General features: G+C 40.8%; 1 protein-coding gene across 1 annotated transcript in view; it reads right to left on the bottom strand.

Annotated features, from left to right (window-relative positions):
- Positions 1-22049, bottom strand: part of Asb3 (ankyrin repeat and SOCS box containing 3) — an 84106-nt gene that overhangs the window by 32240 nt on the left and 29817 nt on the right. The window contains exons 6-7 of the mRNA XM_004643415.2: positions 13798-13995; positions 2221-2478 (exon numbers count right to left, since the gene is read on the bottom strand). Coding sequence (XP_004643472.1) covers positions 2221-2478; positions 13798-13995 — 456 coding nt within the window. The remainder of the gene's footprint in view (positions 1-2220; positions 2479-13797; positions 13996-22049) is intronic.

Genomic DNA, 22049 nt, shown 5'->3' with positions numbered 1-22049 from the left:
GTCTCATGCATTACACACATAAAATTTAGTCAAAGTTTAAAAAGAATTCTAAATCCTAACAAGATTACCACTTGAGCCCAATTAGAAACCCTCTACCATCACATTTTTTGCAAAATAGTATTAGTAGAACCTCCAGTAGTTACTAAAAACTTCTTGACATGGTCAATTTTTCGGGTACATTACTAAACAACTGAGTAAGGAAAAGAAACTAAATAATAGTCTAAATATATCATCTCAAACACAACTTTTGGGTAATTCAAGGTATCCCTAAAGTGATTAGAGTGTATAAAAATTATTTCCCAAATTCTTAATTCTCTGAATCACAAACATACAAGGAAGAACTTAAAATGTGGCCTTGGGAAAACGTTTTACTTCTTACCCTCCGCTCAGTGAAGTCACAGTTTTAAGTCAAATGATAAAACACAGTGGAAGGAAAAATCCTGCTTGGTGTTCTAGGAGTGCGGCAGCAAAGGTCACTTTGCTCTGACTCCTTGTTTTTTATAGAGGTTTTATTTTCCTGCCTTAATGGGCCGTAGGTCTTACTATGACCCAACACAAGGTCATTTCTTAAGCACTTATGTGAACACACATGAGGAATCTGCTTCCACGGCTTTACCTAATTTATCTCGCCATCACTGACGATGCTACTAAGCACACTGCCGTCTAGTGCCACGCTGCCCGTTACATGTGCAGAGCAGCTGTCTAGCCCTGAGCGGCAGTTCATCAGCTCAAGGTACAGAAGACACCTGCTTTCTGCTATTCCCCATCACCCTCCAGGAGGTAGCAGGGACGGAGTCTTGCATTTAAAGCTGAAAAACGCGTCAACTTTGAAGATTACACTGTGACAGGCAATTATTCAGGCAGATACATTTTGAAGATTGGTTAAAACAAGGAATACCTAGGAAAGGCATTTATAATTTATATTACAAAGATTAAACAGCAGACTCACATGCAATATAAATAAGAAACAACCAAAATACACTTGAGCAAGATACTGAAATTTTTATGGAGAATTTTTCTTATAACACCTCTCTGAATGTAAATTTGATCAACGAAAGCAAAACATTCATCACATTCAATGTAAACACTCGCTTTACCCATTCAATAAAAGATCAGTGAACAAAACTTTGACCATGTTAAGCACCTTCTGAAATGGAATTTTCCACTATATATTTTCTAAGGAATATAAAATGATTAAGTTCTTCCTTAGTAATAAAATATATGCAAATTGGCATTCTGGATTCAGAAAGCTGAAAGTTTTACAACATACTTTAGGATAACATAATTTATTTGGCTCTTAACTATTTCTTACTACAACACATGCAGTAGCTCATTACCACAAAAATCTTCAGCTATTCACACTTGGGGTAAGAGACTGCACCAGCACTGGGGCGAAAAGAGTGTATTTTAAGACACCTTCTAAACAAATAAAGTTTCTCTCCTACAGGCAGTCTACTTAGTTGGCTGGAGAGGAAAGGAAAAAGATGAAATGTTTCTTTTCTCCTGCGGTTTTTCCTAATTTAGAAGCAGGAAAGAACAAAGAAGTCAGCACAGATCCTCTCAAGTTTGGGGAGGAATTAAGCTACGTAAAATCAAGTGGCACAACTACAGGGCCCTCTGGACATGTCAGGCACAGTGGTTAAGAACTCAAGACTGGAGCCACACTGCAGGGCAGCCTGAGCTCTGGCACTACCTTTACCTGCTCTGAGAACTTGGGCAAGAATGTGGGCTATCTGGCCTCAAACCCCACCTCTCTAAAATAAGGGTAAACTTGTACCTGTACCATTTGATAAAACAGCTCTGACTAGTAGTATCAGGCTGTAACTTTAAGCTCTGATCAAGTCAGAAACTGGAAAGGATCATGGGGGTTAAGTCTGTTTGGAGGAGCCCTGGAGCCAGCGAGCAGTGTCAGGCGCAGGGCGGGCACCACAGGTGGCAGCCGGGGGCGAGAGTCGCAACCGGGTCTGTGGGCTCTTCCTGGCACCTGGTGGTGCTCCTTCATGTGAAGAGAGCTTCTCTGGCAGCATCCCGCCCCCCTACCTTGCTACCCTCTGTCATTACACGGTGTTTAAGAGCTTTCACTAGGCAAAAGGTGCACGCTTCGGCCTATGACCACCCCCATTCGGCCACACACCCTCCTCCCACACACGCGAAGCAACTGGGGGAATTCAGGTGGTGCAGCCCTCAGAAGGCACAGGCCTGTGACGGCAGCATGCTTACCAAGAGCTGCAGAGCAGAGTCAGCGGGTCGAACCCCGCAAGCAGAAGATGTGGCAACCACTCCTTGTATCTCCTTTGTGCTTTAACTGCATGCTTCATAAATTCAGTTATATGGTTCCATGGTGTTAATGGGCAGCCTTTCTTCAAAAAGTAGCGAAATACTGCAAATTTCTCACACTGCAGACAATTTGCCAAATGAAGTTCATTTAGCTGGGCTCCGTATTTCAAAAGAATATTCACAATTCCAAGGAACTCACAGCTGCACCACCAAAGATTTTTTTTGAGAAAAAGAAAAAAAAGTAGTAGTTAGACTTTTCCATACTAAATAATTCTTAAGACTATTAAAGGCAGATACGAAGATACAGGAGGATTTTGTGCTACAAACTGAGATAACAGAGAACAAAAATTATACTTTTTTATTTTACTTTTTAAACCCTTTGCACTATCTGCAATTTTTAACTGTGAGCAAGTATTCTTACAATAGAAAAAACTTGTCTTAAATTAGTATGTATTTTTACAAAGTGTCATTAATGGGCCATGGAGACAGCTCAGTAGTCTAAGCACATGCCTAGGCAAGCGCAAGGACTCTGGTTCAGTCCAGAGTGCCATGGTGACCCTGCCCCTTGGGCATAATGAGCCACCGAGTCTGGGTGTGGTGGCGCATGCCTGTAATCCCAGCACTGGGGAGGCTGAAGCAAGAGAATCACTATGAGCACAAGCTATGGAGTGAGACTCTGTGAGAAATACATAATTTTTTTTAAAAGTCATTAACAAAAAATGCTTTCAAATAGTAATGAGTCTGTACAATTGAGCATATCACTGTTACATCTTTACGAAACAAAGTTAATTAACATGAACGGTTCCTAGGAATTCATTCTAGGAACTTCCAAACTATTATTTCTATTACCAATTGCCTTAGTCAATTTACCTCTTACTGTTTTGTTTTTGAAATTGTTTATTTTTATTCTTATTAATTTCACTGAGAAACAAATAGCAATGAGACAGTTTCAAAACAGGTTAGTAGGACAGTTATACCTCTTACTGTTTAGATTTCTAATTTTAAGAGAAAAAAGGTTTTTAATGAATAAAATTTTTACTTAAACTATATTCTAAAATTCAACCTTCTTATTAAGCACTTTTATAGACTAGGTATTCCATTTTCTATGTATTAAGTTGGTTGCTTTTTTCTATTTTAAGGAAATATTTATAGGAAAGTTTCATATCCACTTTTTGTTTTGTTTTCATTTAGATAGCATCTCACTATGGAGCCTGCCCAGGCTGCGCCGAATTCAAAAGAACTTACCTTCCTGCCTCAGCCTCTAGAATGCTGAGATGATAGGCATACACCACGCCAGGCTCATTCTACTTCTCAATCTTATAGACAGCCACATAAAAATCTCATTTCTAAGGCCAGCTAGATAGCTCAATAGATTAAAGTGCCTGCTTAGGCAGACGCAGGGCCGGGGGATCAATCCCCCGCCTGCCATGCCAGTGCCAGTGCCAGCCCCACCCCCTGGGGCGCACTGAGATGGCGACTGAGACTGGGCGTGGTAGCACATGCCTGTAATCTCAGCACTTGGGAAGCTAAAAACAGGAGGATCACTATGAGTCCATCTATGCAGTGAGACCCTGAAAAAGTCTCATTTCTATCTGATGCTCTTATTATACGTGATTGTGCATGTTTTTCTAATACGTAATTGGGTTTAATTTTTGTTTCCATTTTTATTAATACATATTTGTAGTATATAACAATTATGTTCACTGTGGGCTTGGAGGGAGGGGAAAAGAAAGGGGTGTAAACGTAACTGGTTACTTTTTAAAAACTTTCATCATCTAGTATTGGGTGACTACAAGTAGGCAAAAGCCTTACTTGAAAGAGCCACTTAGAGTGGTCTCAAATAGGTGCAGCTACAAAGTCTCGCAGCTCCCAAGCCGCACAGGGGAAGCCCCCCAGCCTCTCTGGCACACAGAACCAGCACTCTTAAGTATTTGTAAAATAAATGTAAATGAAAACAAAATAAAACAAGTATCTCTATTTAGGTAAATATGTTTATGCAAGTATGCTTAGGTAAATAAATACAAAAATTTAAGTAAGCATTAAAATATTCAGGTTTCTCTTTATTCAGTGACGTAATCCTTGGAAATGTGCCCAACAGATAAAATTCAAACATCATCATCCATTTGCATAAATATGTTAACTCCAGTATCATCTGTAACAGACCTGTAAAAGAAATGACCCAAACACTCATCAACAAAAAGAAAGGAACGTATGACACTATGCAGCCATCATGACAGCTGTGTCTCAGCCAAAAGGCTGACAAGTGATGCAATTTTTTAAAACTGCTATTACTTTCAGTGTAACAAAGCTCAGTGAACACTTACTTTCACTAGGTAGACAATTGTGAGGAGGTTTGCAGGAATAAAATTCATCACCCTTGAAACTGACAGTAATTTCATTTTAAAGTTGTAAATTTTAAAATTTCATTATTCATATTATAGAATCTCAATAACTAGGCAGCACAAAAATTTTACATAAAGCCAATATAAAATGTTCACACAATAGTCCTATGAGACCGACTTCTTTCAAGGCCTTACATATATAACTTTAAATCAAGGTTTTAAGCAGTTAAGATTCAAATACGTAAAATGGCTTCCTACCCATGTGTATCTCTCTAAGTCTATTTCATTTATTCTTCAATTGTGCTTGCTTCCTTTAGTTACAAAATTAAGCACTAAACCAGATAGGCTGGTACACACTTGTAATCCCAGCACTGAGGAGGCTGAGGCAGGATCTCCTGAGGCCAAGGTGAGTGGGGACTCCATGGTGAGTTCTGGGCCTGAACTACAAAGCAAGGCCTGTCTGGGGGGCACGGGGCAGAAATCGGTATGTGAATGAGAGCATAAAAGATCAATAATAAAATAAAAACAAAGTTTAAACAGTATTTTCCTGTTATCTGTAGTTATAAGAAAAAATCTATAATTCCATAATTTCTGTGTAAAAATTAATAACTTTATTGCTTCTCTATTTTACTCATTTTCCTGATGAGAAACCACTCATTCTTATTCTTGAAAACAACCCTGTACCCCCACACTTCCTCCCTTGGCTGCTTTGTTGTTTTTTTTTTTCTTTTCAAAGTTTTATTGATAAACATAGCAATGAGACAGTTTCAAATCAAATCGAAAGTACAGTTTCAACAAATAATACACTCCTTGGCTGCTTTGTGATACACAGGCAATCGGCAATCTTTGTCTGCAGTGCTGCCCTACAAAAACAGGAAGAACATGCTGTGACCAAGGTGTCTTAATGGGTGCCACCAATTTGTCTCAACCACTACTTCATTCAACTAAGCTCTCGCTATTCTGCCAGCAGCTATCCCTTGATTCTGCTTACAGAAGAGATGAACAGATTGTTTAACACATTCCAGCTAAGTTTGCAGGGAAACTATGGGTAAAACTCAGGTGCTACCTTATTACAAATATGATATATAAGTCTCAAGATGCCTGGCAAATATTTCAGGCATGTGTGTTTCTATGAGCGGCTCAGGATTGGCTGGATTCTGCCCACAAGCATCTGAGACCATCAGCAGCCTCTCCATAAACACTTCAGGTCTTAAAGATTCGGAGAACGTATTTTTGCAACTAAATAGAAGTACACACCAGCTCCTAAAAGCACCCAATTAGAGTAAATGGAATACCTATGGTACCCTAGACATTGGTTGTTCAGAAAAAAACTACAAAACCAAAAGGCTTTCTTACCAAAAAAATTTCAAGGCAGTCCCTAGACAGACGGCTCATGCTAACAAAGCATTAAGGGCAAGGCCCAAAGATAAGCCATCCATCTCCAAGTGTAAGAGAGACATGCCTCCTAAATGTTCCCTTGATGACCAACTCAACTGTTTGAATTTATTAGGTACTGCATTAAATGTGTCACACGCAAGATCTGACTTAACCCTTAACCCTAAAAAGTTACACTTATCTCCATTCTGTATAAAAACTGGTGCTGAACCACAAAGTCAGTCACTGGCGGAGTGAGGATGACACCACCACCAACCGAAGGCTGATGGTGAGTACGACACAGCAAACTTCTGAAGCAGCTCTCCTGCAACTCTTATGGAAACTGAACACTTAGACTTCTGAAGTAACTCTCCTGCAGCTTTCATGGAAACTGAACACTTGGTGAAGTAGTCAAATTGAGGTTTTTCCCAGCTCTGGGTACTGAACCCAGGGCCTTTGCAGAGTTACATCTCCAGCCCATTTTGTTTTGTTTTGTTCTTTGTTTCACTTTTTTTGTTAAGGCCCTAAGTTGCCCAGGCTGGGCTCAGACTGGCGATTCTCCTGCCCCAGGAACTCAGGGTCCTGGTATGACAGCAGTGCATCACAGCGATCAGCAAAGTGAAGGGTACCCCAAGGACAGCCCTGTGGCTCCCACAGTGTACTGCACAGCTCAGCCCTTGTGAAGAACCCGTAAGGAAAAGGTTCTCTGATGAAAAGCTGAAGAGACTGCATACAGTAAGCCTGCAACAGGAAGATGAGTGGGATGACCTTATTTTTAAGCAGTACTTTAAAGGCATTTTCAAATTATACACTCAATATTTTGTTAATCTCCAATAGTTTTCAGAGGTACCTTTAAAATTAAAGCAACTAAATCTGAAGAAAGCATAAAATACAGTATAAGCTGTCCTTGTCTATCAGCATGGGAGCAACAATATGTACTGTTCATGTATGTTTAGCCTACACTGTGACACTTGCAGATCTTTGTAGATCCTTCCCCCTCTTAGGAATTCAGAAAGCACACTGCCAATGACAAAGTTCTCAAAGCCCTCCAAGAAAGAAGCAACTTAACAGCACTTAACCCTGTGCCGCGCAACCCCATTTAACCCTAGAATTGCTCTTATCCTGTGTACTATCTACTGGCATTAGCAATGTATACAATCAATACTGTACAAAACATACTTTGGAAACAAGCACAAAATTTCTTCCAGTTACTGTTCTCCTCCTGCCTCACGTGAGAAGGGGCAAGAGCATACTCTCAAAACCCTACGTGGACGCCAGGGCCACACTTCGGACAGGAAGAAGACGCGTGCATGCACTAGGTCGGCACAGGACTCTCAGCACCTGCTGAGCTGCTGGGAAGGCCGAGAGGATCTCAGGTTCACGCTGTGCCCTTGTCCCTCCTGTCAGTACATGTTACTGAACATACAGCACATTCTCAGCTTGAGACAATCTTCATTTAAAGCATTAATCATCTACGTATTTCTCCTAACATTTCAACAAATTTTCCATCAATCCCTGATATCAAATTGGGAAAATTCCTCAGATCCTAGACTAGGATAAACACATCTCCCATTTAACACAAATATCAACAATTATGGCCCATAAGTAAGGAGCACATCATATAAACAGCAAACATCATATCCTGAAAAAGATTTAAAAAGCAAGCTGGAAATGGTGGTACACGCCTGCAACCCCAGCACTTGGGAGGCTCAGGCAGGAGGACTCCATAAAAAAAGTCCCAACCTTAATCTGGAGCTAGAGCTTGTACATTTCCCAAAACTCTACTCTTTTAATTTCAAAAATGGAGGCCGGGGGAGAGACACACAGGACAGTGACCAAATAAAAGTAGAACAGTAAGAGAAAATTCTACATGAGTACAAAAATTTATTCCAAACAAAGGAGCAAATATTTTGAGTATTTTATGTTTAACTAGCAAGCAAATATCTAACTTATAAGCCTAATTATCAAGAAATCCTAAACCTTATCTGAATGGCTTCCCACCACCGACTAAAAACAGAATGGATAGAAACATCAGGTGGGTCCTGTGTACTCGGTTATGATGCCTAAAACAGACACGACTCCTTTGAAACTAATTCGATAACAATGATCGTTATCAATTGGAAAGACAAATATAAAACTAAACTACAATCTCTTTCTATAGTCATTAATATTTGGCTAAAGGCATTAATATTTTTTCAACTTGTTCAAAATTTCTAGATTTTCTTCTTCCTTTCCCATTCCCATCAGAGGAATCTTTTTCTTAAAATTCTATCGTTCAAATTACTCGGCGGGGCCTTTGCAGTCCTAGCTTCTTACCATCCTGTTCACTGTGCGCCCCAGGAGGAGGACCTGTGCCCTGGGAGGTCTGCAAGGAAGCAGCCCCTCCCCACCTGCATTCCAATAAGGAGGGAGGAGAGCAAAGGGTCACTATTTCCAACCACTTCAAATGCAAACTCTTCCTCTCAAACTGCCACCAAAAATGTTTCAGAACATTAATCCTGAGTTTTACAGAGTTGGCTGAATAAAATAAGAAAAAGCTTAAAACCCAGAGCTATTATGTCTACTTATTATTTTCATCATCTTTTGATATTAACTGTATTATTTACAAAAGTAAATAGAAGTTCACTAAACATAAGAGGCCAAAAGTGTGAGCAGCGGCCGGTGAGATAGTTCAGTGGACTAAAGCGCCTACTTACGCAACCACGGAGACCGCAGTTCAATCCCTAGCACAGCATGCCACGCCAGCCCCACCCCCAGGATGGACTGAGCCGGTTAAAAAAATGGTAAGCAAGGCCACAAGTACACAATGTACAGATTTCAGAGAAATAACAGCAACAACAACAAAAATGTAAATAAAATAAGCATTTTATTCGCTAACATCTTAAATGACCTGTGCACCTGTAATCCCAGCGCTTGGGAGGCTGAAAATAAGAGAATCACTATGAGTCTGATCTGTGTAGTGAGACCCTGTAGATCCTGTACTAAATACATTTTTTTAGAAAGATATCTTAAATGAGATAGTATTGATTAAATCTTCTACAGTAATCTTACATCAAATTAAATTACTGCAAGACATTATTGCTATAAAAACAGTATTTAAAACTCTTATCACTAAACTTATTACCAAATATATAAAAATCAGACTATCAAATTAATTTTAAAAAATGGATATTTGGTACCAATGTTATGATCAAAACCTGAATTGTTATTAGTAATTAAAAAATGGAATGAGATTCATACATTTGTTTCATTAAGGAAAAGAAATTATAACAGGCTTAAAGAAAAAAATTAAAGCTTTTTTGACTTCAGTATTTTCCAAAAGATATGAGCTACATTAATCTTTTCATATACAAAAAAAAAAAAAAAAAACCCTAGGCAAATTGAAATGTTCTTGCTTGATTGGCAAAGCTTTGTACAGAATAGCAAAATAATCCGTTAGAGGATAAGCATGGCTGAGAAGCAAGCTAACAGCCTTTGGAGCGCCAATCTAACACAGACTGCTTCAGATGTTCTGCATGGAACTGCAGGACATACTGTCTGCCCTGCTGGGTTCTGGACTGGGGTGGGTCCCAATGCTTTGTATCCCTTGTCTGTGCTTTCTGGAATGGTAATGTTTTTCTTGTGCCATTAAATTTTGGAAGTGTTTAAGTTGTCATCTGTACGGGGGCTCACAGCTAGGAGTTTGCCTTAGATCTTAGAGGACACTTGGGACTCTGACATTTCAACAATGGTAAAACTTTTCTTTTCTATTCTAGTACCGAGGATTGAACTCACGACCCCATGCTTGCGAGGCAAGCACTGTGCTACTGAGCTATCCCCGGCCCACCACGATGAAACTGTTGGGACTTTGGCAGCTCTTAGAAATGAGACTAAAATACCTTTGAATAAAGGGATATACACTAATCTTTGGGGGTCAGGGGTAGAATTTTAGGGTGTCTAGTTGTCACCTAAAACCTCAGGCTCATGTAGTCACGGGTCCTTTCTAGAGTTCATGATTATGAGTGTGAGTGGAACCGCTGCCCTGGGCAGGAAGCCTGCATACCCCTAAGGGGGGAGAAAGGCTTACTCTCTGCCTCTGCTCCTCACGGCTTGCTCAGGCTGACTTGCTGTTCTCCGCCATCATGAGCTGTCGCCCTCTGCCCTGTGCCACTCTGTCTTGGAGCTAGCTGAGAATGGCCTGAAACCTTCAGAAACTGCAAGCCACATAAACCTTTCCTCAATTTTGGGTGTCAGGGTTTTTGTTTTTTGGTTTCCTGGGGAGTGGAACCAGGGATTGAACTCAGGCCCTTGCGCTTGCCAGGCAAGCGCTTATTCTACTGAGCCATCTCCCCAGGCCGGGTCAGGTATTTTGACCCAGCAATGAGTGAAAAGTAAACAAGCCAGAATTACAATAGAATGACTGAGCCAGGCATGGTGGCCACGCCTGCAATCCCAGCACACAGGAGGCTGAGGCAGGAGGTTCTCCGTAGAGTTCAAGACCAGCCTGAACTACTAGCAAGACCCTGTCTCAAAAAAACCAAAATTTAAAATTTAAAAAAGAGACTGAGGGGTTAATGAGTGTTTTCTAGATAAATGAGGAGCAGCATGGAGAAAAAACCTAGACAATTTTCAATACAACAAAAACTGTGTGGTACTATTCCTAAGCCAACGCTTCTCCACAAACATTAAAAGAAGGCACATGTAATTACGATGCTATCCTACTTTAGATCTAATCACTCAGGAAGGTTTCTCGTCAATTAAATTCTTTACAAAGCAGGCAATAAGTGCAAGAGTACCATAACTTAGTCTACCATCATTGGTTCCAGGCAAACAAATGAATTAGAAAGACTAGGCAAATGTACACTCATAAAACAACTATTGTGGTAATTTAACGTTTTTTACTTTTTTTTCTAGAGGCAAACAACAGTATTTTCCAATTGCCCGTTGTGATGTCCCCTCAAAGCCTCATGCCGCCCTGGCGCGGGCTTCTGCAGCTCTGATGAGGTACCGTCCACAGCTGGGCTCATGGGTGTGCGTGCCACCCTCCCTGGGCAGGCAGCCTTCACTCCGTGTAAGGGAGCCACAGAGCCTTCTCGCCACCTCTGCGCCTCACCTTTTGCTCTTGTTGCTTTCGCTGTTTTCTGCCACCAGGAACTGTTGCCCTCTGCCATGTGCTAACCTGGCATGTGCTAACCTTGGGGCTTCCAAAAGCTGTGAGCTAAATAACCCTTTCCTTCCTTAATTCTGCCTGTGAGGCATTTTGTCTCAGCAATGAGAGAAAAGTAACTGAGACACCTGTTTTATTGGAAACCTACCCCTCTAATGAAGAATACATTTAGTCCAATTAACAAGACTCCCACAGAATAGAACAGCTCTTACGCCTTTCTGGGATCCACCAAATTGGTAAACTTCGAAGGGCAAAGTTTCTCTATTCCTCAGAGGACTAACATCTAGACTATCAAAGAACTTTAAAAAAATTAGACCCTCCACAATAAAAGACCCAAATTTGGGCACTCAATAGGACCTAATATTAAAGATCAATCAACACAAGTGTTAAGCAACTATAGTACACATATAACTGCAAAATCACTAGTGAACAGTCATGTTTTTAAGTTTGCCAGTAAGTAAATGCTCCTTTGGGTGTGGAGAGGGAGATCCTGCAGGGCTTGCTACTCCTGCACTACATCTCCAGGTCTTCTTTTGAAACAGGGTCTTGCTAAGTTGCTTAGCCTGGTCTTGAAGTCTGACCTCCCCGCTTCAGACTCCCAAGTAACTAGGATTACACGTGTGTGCAACTGTGTCTGGCAAGGAATTCTTCTTGTACATTAACTAAGCTAAAGTGCTTTCCCAGGAAGAATTAATGGAACCATTTGATTAAAGATCAATCTTATATTTTAGAAACAGAATATTTAGTTTTTATACAAAATTAAAATAAAATGAGAAACTTGGGATATTGAAACATTTTATTTCATGGCATTCATTTATGAAATGGAAATTAAAAGATTTGCATACCAAATTAAAGATAGATGGAAGTCCTGTGTCAGAGAATATAAAAGTTTCCTCATGCCCAAGAGCAGTGTTTTCTCTTCCTGAAATTTAGTGGTAATCAAAAGGTAATAGAAATAATAAAATACCAATGAGTACCAATACAAAAAATAAATAAAGACCTAATCAAAACTGGGCTAATGATACAGACACTCCATAGAAGTATAGTCAATAAATGCATGAAAAATGTTCAGTGTCTCTTACAATTAAGAGAAAAACAAGTTGAAACAACACTCATATTCCATCTTGCTCCAGAAAGAATACACTGGTGGTGGGAATATAAGCTAGTACAACCACTATCAAAATCAGTATGGACAGTCTTCAAAAAACTCAAACTAGAAACACTATTTGACCCAGCTATTCCCTTTACACTTATCTTCCAAAAAAACTGAAACCCATCATATACACTGATACAAACATACCCATGTTTATAACAGTACAATTTACAATAATTAATCTTGGAAGCAGTCTCTATGTCCATCAATAGATGACTAGATAAAGAAAATACAGGATTTACATACAATGAAGTACTACTTTGCCACAAACGTAAAGATTAATTTGAATTTATTTGTAGGAAAATGGATGTGCCTTGAGACCACAATCTTAAGTTAAATAAGACAAACAAGCTTATGGAGAGCATAGTTTCTCTTATACGAGAAGCTCAAATTATAAAGAGCAAAATAAAAGCTATAAAGTGGGGAGATACAATGATTTATCTCCACTGGGGAGGGATTAAGAGATGGTAAGTGAAGAGAGGGGAGGAAAAAGGCAAATGGCAAGGCAGTCAGGCACCATGTCCACATCCCAGCCCCACACAAGGAATGCAAGCATTAGACACTGCAAATGTGTCCTAATAAATTAAAAAAAAAAAAAAGTTTCTAAGTGAAGTAAAATCAGAGTTTATTAGCTCATGCTCATGACCAAGGACTACTGTACACCAAAATGTTTGTCCTTTATTTTTGTCTTACAGCGTGATTACGTTTGAACATGCTTTTCTTCAGCTTATCCTGTTCAGGCTTACTGCACATCTTTCAATCTATAAATCTGTATCTTTAGTGTTAGAAAGTTTGGGGCCATTAATAATTGCCAAGACATGTCTGTGCTTGCCCTGCCTCTCCTGGACTATCATGAATGTTAGACCCACTGACCCTGTCCCTATGAGGTTCTTTCTGCCCATCTCTATTTCCCCCTCCGAGCTCGATTCTCTCTCCTGCATTTGAACACTTTCTAACGGTCCATCTTCAGGCTGCCTGGTTCCTGCCCCTGTCACTTCCATCAGTTCTGGAGTCTACACAGTGAATTTTAGGATTGTTAGGGATCCTGTGTAAATGTTCTGCCTAAGACTGCATGCAGTCCCAGGCAGGACTTTTTGAAGGTGGCCAGATCTTGGGTATATGATAATGAGATTAAGGGGGACACCACTGGGATTAAGGGTACCCCATCCTGGATGTGGGTGTCACCAGTCAATAGGTTTCCAACATGGATGTGATACAAAAGGGCCAGGAGGGCTTTCTGCTGCTGCTTTGATGACTTCTGCCTGCTCATTTCTGCAAGAGCTAGACTGAACAAGGCGCATCACAGTGAGGCTTTTAAATTAATAATTTTGCATTAACAGAGATAATTAAGTTTCACCACACAAAGAAGTCACAGGGGAATATATTATACAGAGAGAGAGAGAGAGAGAGAGAGAGAGAGAGAGAGAGAGAGAGAGAGAGAGAGAGAGAGAGAGAGAGAAACAGACGGGCAGACAGACACATATACACACAGCAAATATACCTACTCTTTCTGGAAAGCCATGCACAGGGGAGAACTGAATCCAAAGACTGGGCACATCTGGGCATCCGGGCTGTACCCACTCTGGAGGAGCAACTCCAGGCACTTCTCCTGCCCTCCAAATATCGCTGAGTAAACAGGACTGACTTTGTCTCTCTCACTTTCGCAGACCCGAGTAGTGAGTGGTATTAACAAGTCCAAGATTCTACCAATACACAAATTCAGGAGCATTTAGCATTTCCACATGTGCATTAACATACAGGCAATCAAGGTAACATACATAAATGTAACGTTTATGTACAGGTAACATTTCTACTCAACATATTTTAAGAATTATTCATAAACTGATTTAAAGAACTCTTTCTGCTCTCTTGGTAATTTGTTTAACACAAAATAAAACAAAATTTCAAAACAAATACTAACAATAACAATAGTTAATACACTATATATCATTACCTTCAAAGCAGTTACTCAGAATAGAAGACATAAACCAAAACGATTCTTACAATACAGAAATAGACAACACAAAACTGTATCTTTGCCCTCTACTAAATAACTACATGCTACACAGTTATTTCAAAATGCTACATTTATTGCTTAACATAAAGTTCTTAAATATACCTAAACAGAACTAATGCTCCTGTAAGTCATATTTTCCTTTTTAAATTTTTCACTATTTGCCTTACCACTACTACACTCCAAAAATCAAATTTTATGTTAGATATTTTAGGATTTAATTATTCAACTATTTATTGCATTAGATATAACTAGCACCATGAAAAATAAAGGATTTTCTTCAACTACCAATAACTTTTATTTGTTCTACTAATAAAAAATCTTAAACATGGTGAATAACATTAAGAAAAATGAAAAGAAAAATGTTTTCAGCCAGTATCACACGCCTATAATCTCAGCCGGCCTACATAGTTCAAGGCCAGATTGAACTACATAGCAAGAGCCTGTAAAGCCAAAAATATAATATTATTAACATATGTAAATAAAAAGTAAAAATTTTAAATATTTAAATAAATTTTAATTTTAATATATTAAAATTTCTGTTAAAATATATCCTCTGCAAATATAAACTCATTAAAATATAAACTATTTGTAAAGTAACTGCTTGTTTAGCAGAGAAAGTTCTAAAAAGACTCATTAAAATGTAAGCTCTCGTATTACCTATAAATGTACCTCCAGCCATCAGCTGGACAGAAAAAGGACTAGCTCCTTCTTTTAAAATTGAAAATAAAACTATTATGATTAAGCCACGAAATTTCCCCCTTTCTGAGCAAAGACAGACAGGGATACTGCAAAGTCTCTTTATAACATTATATGTCTCTGTCACATTTTCTTATGTAAGTAGACCATACATTCAAGAACTTACACTCATATAAAGGATTACTTTTAAAAGACAATATGGGGAAAATCGTAAGTGGTTAAAAGATTTCTCAAAATTAAACACTGATAAGTCAGGATTCAAAATTTCCCAGGCATCCTTCCCCAAACACTCTCCATCTTGGTTACCCAGGCGCCCTCCCCCCAAACTCGCTCCCTTTGGCCTCACGCAGAGCCAACCCCAAAACTGCAGAACAGGTCCACCTAACTGACCTTGGCAAGCAACCACAGAAACTCTCCTTTTGTCAAGACAACTTTCCCAGAGCAGAGTGGGCCACGGGCCCCACTTTGAACGTTAAAAGTCCCCCACAGAGCGGGTAGGTCTGCCAAGATTAGCTCTCTCTCTGTTATTCCAGCCTGCAATCACCCTCCCCAAAAGATCCTATAAAGTCTCCCATCCCGCCTTTATTTGCTGCTGTCCTGGTCTGCTAGACAGACAGCCCGCTTGCTGCCCCCAGTAAATCTTCTACTCATGTCAGAATGCCTGGTCTGGTCAACTGCATAGGTTTGTACCTAACATTTGGTGCCAGAAACCCAGGAGGGATGCCAACGCTTCTGCCAATCACTCCTGACCAGGGCCTTGCCCCGGTCTGCTGCCAGCCCTTTGAGCAGACCTCGAGCCTCAGACTTCCCTTGCTGACCTAACCACCCATGACACCCAAAACTGTGAGTATTCCCTCATCACTTGTTCAACCTACCTTAAAATACAAATCTCTCCCATTGTCCAACTTGTTGAGAAAAAAGAAAATAAAGGGCCATTTCTCTCTGGGGACTTGCTGTCTACAGTTGACTCCTTTCAATCGATCAAGACGAATATCTCCAAGGCTCCCTTTCCAACTTTAGCCCAGGCGAGAGCACTTCTGTACTTTCATTTTTTCTTTCCTTCTCTACACGCCTTGAAGATAAATGTTCCCATACAACTCACTTGCCTCTGTCTCCAACCCTGTTCCCTGTGACTCCTTCAACTCATGCCTGGGATGGATAGTCTCTGAATTCTGTCAGGGTTCCTTCGAGGATTTCTCCAAAAATGACATCCTCTTCTGCTCTTTCATTTTCTACTTCATCCTAACTTCTCCCTGTGGGAGACCATCTCTCATTAGGACAACTCATCTGCTGGCTCAATGCCTCTGGGCCCACGGCCAAACTCTGGTAAGTAGTGAAGTCGTGTCGACAAGCCGAGCCACTTCTTTCCACCACTTGGCTTCCTCTCTGACCAGGGAACTCCTGCTTGGTGGGCTTTGGCCACACATCCCTTTTGAGACTCCCACAAGGTAATCCTCGCCTTCAGCCTCCGTTCACTTTCTCTCCCCCTACTCTTTCTCTTCCCTCTCAGAACTATTTTTCTGTCCTAGACTCTTACGTGTGTCCTTAGAGGTCCCTTAGGCTTTTCTGACTTCAAAATCAAATGCATAGTTTTTCTGTGCCAAACAGCCTGGCCACAACACAAGTTGGACGAGACTATACAGCACCCCAGGAACTCGATTATGACACCTTCATTAATCTGAATAACTTTTGTCATTGCAATGGGAAATAGTCCGAGGTGCTTTATGTCCTTTCTTTTCTCTCTATAATCATCCAAGCTCTGCCTGCCCCTACACCCCACCCCTCAGGGCCACCACCCCCACTGAGTCCAGCCGCAGGAGCTGCCCTTGCAGCAGCCCCTTGGCAACAGATGCTACTTCACGTTCTTTTTTGTTTTTTTAAATAATTTTATTGAGAAACAAATATCAATGAGACAGTTTCACAACTGATCACTGGCACATTTTCAGTAATTAATATATTGCATATTGTTGTCCAAGTAGTTATTCACTACACAAGATACAGACATGATATCCTGTCCCAAACACTATTATAACAAACCTTTCTATTCACTGAATTAAGAGAGTGGAGCTGTATATCTGTCCTATTTTGAGTATATAGATACAAAAGGGTTGTGCATTTCTATCCACTTTTTTGGTTAGTTTTGTCAGATGGGCATTCCATTGTCATTTAAATATTGTAGGTGCTTGAATTCAGCAGAATCTCTCAATAGAGTCCAGTAGTCCATAACAGTAGTGGGTTTTCCGTAAGAATGGCAATGTCCAAAGTTGTTGACTTGAGCTTTTTACAGCTCAGCATATTAATGTGGCTTTATTTTTTTATACTTCATTTTCATACTTTTCTGCTGGATTGTTAAGACCAAGATAAAACAAGACTTAAGATTTAACCTGAAACCCTATACCGCAGTTTGTAGATCCTCTGTGAGTGTCAGCCATGTAGATGAGTCACGGCCATTGCTTGACCAATTTGCTCTCTGTGAAAGCCTGAAAGAATGTTTTCTCTCCATGTTTTCTCTCCTTAGGCACACTCTACGTCATTGATCATGTTCCTCTGCGGTCCCATAATCTCCTTGATCAGAAAATTCGGGGCACAACTGACCTACATAATGTTACAGTACAGGTTCTCCTATTTCCTGAGTCTTCACTGACCTTGAAAGGCTAGGGTCAAAATGTTGGCTGTCCTTGCAGCCCTTCTTTTTCTCGGATTTTTGGTCTGCAAACTTAGGTTGTTAATCCTCTAGAAGAGAAGCTTATTTTTACCCTACAACTTATGCAGTTGGGTTTAACCTAACTATCTGAATATCAAACATCTTAGGGATAACATGGAACAGATATTTTCCATCAAGTATTGATATGTTAACCTTTAAGTCCCTGCAGAATATGAAGACAAAAATTTAAAAAAAGATTTGAAAAAGTATGAATAAACAATTACATAATTTTACACAGATATTAAGAAATCTAACCATATACAGCATTGTAGCAGGACTGTTCAGTAGCTTTTTTTCTTTCCTATCTCTTGTTTTCATTTATTTCCCTTTTTTTTTTAAACAAACATTTACTTGAGAGACAGTATGGCAGTAATTGGTATGTCATGACAAGCAGTACATATTTGGAAGAATAGAATGGTAGGCATTCCAAGCATCACCGTACCATTACACATTGCTATGTTTAGTGCAGTTGCTTGGTTCACAGGTATCAACATATATAGTTAGTCAGGGTGAGAATCCTACCAACTAACTGCGAGTTTCAAAAAACATGCTGCAGATTCTCAGGACCCTTGTCTTCCCATGTTGTGCGTGTAAACGTATGGCTTTATCCCTGTCATGCTACTTCACTTTCTGACCTCTCAACTTTCAGGGGCTAGAGACACACGTTACTCTCTTTGCGCCCCCTCCCCACATCTTCCTTGACTGTCCTACATTCCTCACTGCTCCCAACTTCCAACCAGTCTCTTTCCTTCAGGTTTCAATACAAAAACAACTAATGAAGCTTTACCCCAAAGGTGCACGCCCCTCCCTTTGCTATCCTTCTAGCATAAGCACAGTGCCCATTTCAGGTGAGCCTGGCACTCCCCTAACTCACCTGCCCCTCCGCCACCTCCATGGGCAGTCTCCTACTCCAGGACTTAAATACTGCCAGCGCTCCTCTATTGTGCTGCGCCTAATCCTTATACTCTGCCCAGTTTGCTTGCTCCCACTCAAACCCGATACACTATATTAAACCTAAACAAATATATTAACTATAAATAAGAGGTTTTTTTTTTAACCTTTTTCCAAATTTCTCTTATAAGAAATCTCTGCTAATTGACCTACAAAAGTTCTCACTAGTCTCTCATAATTACAAACAGGTCATCGTAATTTAACCTGGCCAGAAATACATCTGAGTGTACTCTGATTTTGTAAAGACATTCATGTATGTTGTATAATGTATTTAGAAGCTGTTCTGTCAACAGCTGTTCCTCTTTTTATTTGAGCTTTAAAATATAGACTTAAGGGGCTGGTGAGATGGCTCAGTGGTCTAAAGCACCTACTTAGAATCAAGCTAAGCTAAGCAAAGCACAGGGTCCGCGGTTCAATCCCCCAGCACCACATGCCAGCAAGCCCCGCCCCCTGGTGGGCTGAACTGGCCACACACACACAAAATAATAAATAAATAAATAAATAAATAAATAAATAATGATCTTTAAATAAATATATATATTTAATTTGGTCATTGGTTAAAAGCCAAAGTTTGTTCAAAACATTAAAATAAGGTTTTCTATTCACGCTTTTCTCTTATGCTGCAGATATTTATGAGGTTCATGTCAAGCTAACAGAAGGTCATCAGTTAAATGATTATTTTCTCATCATCTGTATGATTGTTAAGTGATACTACTATGTATGGCTACTGATATCAAATGTTCTCTATAAAAGTTTAACTACTGTCAACATTCTACAGGAAAAAGGACAGGTCAAATAGCTCAGCCAGTGGATTAAAGCACCTGCAAGCAGGCACAGGGGCTGGGGGTTCTATCCCCAGGCCTGCCGTGCTGGTGCTGGCCCACCACCAGGGAGCACTGAGACCCTAACTTCTGAGACCCTAACTGAAACTGGGTGTGGTGGCACAAGCCTATAATCCCAGCTCTTGGGAGGCTGTAAACAGGCAGATCACTAGGAGTCTGATCTAATAGTGAGACCTTGAACACTCTGTAGACCCTTCTTTAAAATACAAAAAAAAAAAAAAAATCTACAGGAATTTAACTGCTAAAATGTCGATGGTTGATAAGAAATAACATTTCTTTGGCCATACTTCATATTTCAAGGCAATTGATACTCAGATAAAATTCTGATTATCAAGTATATTGCTCCAAACTAACCAAGTGTACTAATACAGACCCAGATTCTCTTGAAGAAACAGCTGTTATTCATCCCTATTTTATATCCCGATCTGTTCCTGACATTCACACCAACCTAAAAAGGCAAACCTCAGCCATCAAACTTCACAAGGAAACTTACTTAACCTGACTTTCTGTGTCTCTAATAATAGAGACCGAAATTAACCATACACAAGTGCCAACTTTTGTCTGGGACACTAGGGACTCCCATCAAAGTAGGATCTTAACAAGGTAATGCTAAGCCTAAACAGTGCCGCCACCTGAGCTCTTCCTGACAAGTGCGGCAAAGGACACTGGACACAAACCTGCCCCAACCTGCCATCTTGATGGCCCTGGAAATGCAACTGTCCTGTCCGCTGAAGAGTGGGTAAGTCGTCCAATTCCCTGCCCTCAGAGGAGAACTTGCTACAGCCAGATCCATCAATATTTGACCCGTTTGGTCTTGTCGCTGAAGAGGAACAACAGAGCTTGGAGTCCATGGACCACATCAAGGTATCTTTGTCAGAGTCCCAAGTCTCACTGGACATCTCAGGTAAAAAACTCTTTTCTTGCTGACACAGACACCACAAATAGTGTTCCTCCTGAGTTCGAACGTTAGATCTACAATCTCCATAGTGGGTGTTGACGGCAGACCTACATGACGCCTTCAGACAGGCCCATTCCCTGCTCACTCCAAACACTGTTCTTCACTCACAATTTCCTTGTGACCCCAACCTATCCCCTACCTCTCGGGGAGAGACCTCCTCCAAAAGCTCCACTTCTCTCTCACCTCTCTCTCTCCTCAGTGTACATCCTACAAACCCAACCTCAGTGTGCAGCCAGCTCCTCTGTCCCCTTCCCTTGTCGACCACATACTCTGAGACATTTCCAGTCCCACCCATGCCATACATGCTATTCCTACATTGATGTGCCTCAGAGATTCCATGGCCTTTCCCTACATCCCCCAATACCCAATAGCCCCAAACATAAGAGGAGACTTAAGCCCATTACCCATCACCTCTTTACTCTTCCCCTTCAACATGGTCATGGTAAAATGACACATTCAGATCAGGGACTCATTTTTTTCTTCTACCCAGACCACCAACCTCAACAAGTGTTTACATGTCCATTTTAAGGCCTGACCTTATGGCCATACTGGCCTCACTCAACAACACACACCTGTCCTCTTCCCAAAAAACCTTTAGCCATTGATATTTCCCTTTTACAACTCCCCTCTTCCCACAGCCTCACATGTTAAACACACTTCCAGACAAGCAACACAAAATGGATACACAGCAGTTTCTGTGGGGCACCTCTCTCATATAAATAACTCCATCTTCCCTTGGCTCGCTCCCCTCCTCGCAAGGCTTTCTACTATGTTCATGACATCCCCCTGCTTCATTTCCTTCCTCCACAATACTGTTACCAGACTAACAACCCAAAATTTTAACCAAATACTTCTCTCAGATTACTCCTACCAGGCCTTGCTCCAATGCAACCCCTTCAATGAAGACAACTCCTTGCTTTGATCTCCAGACATGATCTCCACAACACCTCTGCTGAGCAGGAAGTAGCCAGATGATTTCTTCACCCTTTTTCTATCAAATAGAGTCTGGGATATCATCCCAGGCATCCCATTCAAAGTTTCCCAGGCATCTTGCCCCAAACACTCTCCCTCTTGGTTTCCCAGGCATTCTGCCCCCAAATTGCCCCTTGGCCCCACGAGCGCCAAACCCAAAACCCCAGACCAGGTCCACCTGTCTTTGACCTGGGCAAGCAACCAAGAAATTCTCCTTTGTTAACATTAAAGGTCCCCCACAGACCTGGTAGCCCTGCCAAGATTAGCTCTCCCTCAGCTATTCCAGCCCACCATCACCCTCCCTAAAAGATCCTATAAAGTTTCCTGTCCCTCCTTTGTTTGCTGCTGTCTTGGTCCAGTCAGCCTGCTTGATGCCCCCAATAAATCTTCTACTCATGTCAGAATGCCTGGTATGGTCCATTGCATGGGTTCATACCTAACAAACACAACTGAGGACAAAATTTTAAGACCTTTTGGTATCAATTTAAAGTTTAATGTATAGGGCCGGCGAGACAGCTCAGTGGGCTGCCACGCCTGCTTAGGTAAGCTTAGGTGGGTGCAGGAGATCATGGTTCGATCCCGGGTACCACTTACTGCACCAGCCCTGCCCTTGGGGA

This window comes from Octodon degus, unplaced genomic scaffold (genome assembly GCF_000260255.1).
Source record: "Octodon degus isolate 3935 unplaced genomic scaffold, OctDeg1.0 scaffold00174, whole genome shotgun sequence".
Lineage (NCBI taxonomy): Eukaryota > Metazoa > Chordata > Mammalia > Rodentia > Octodontidae > Octodon > Octodon degus.
This window is presented reverse-complemented; position numbering and strand designations above follow the sequence as displayed.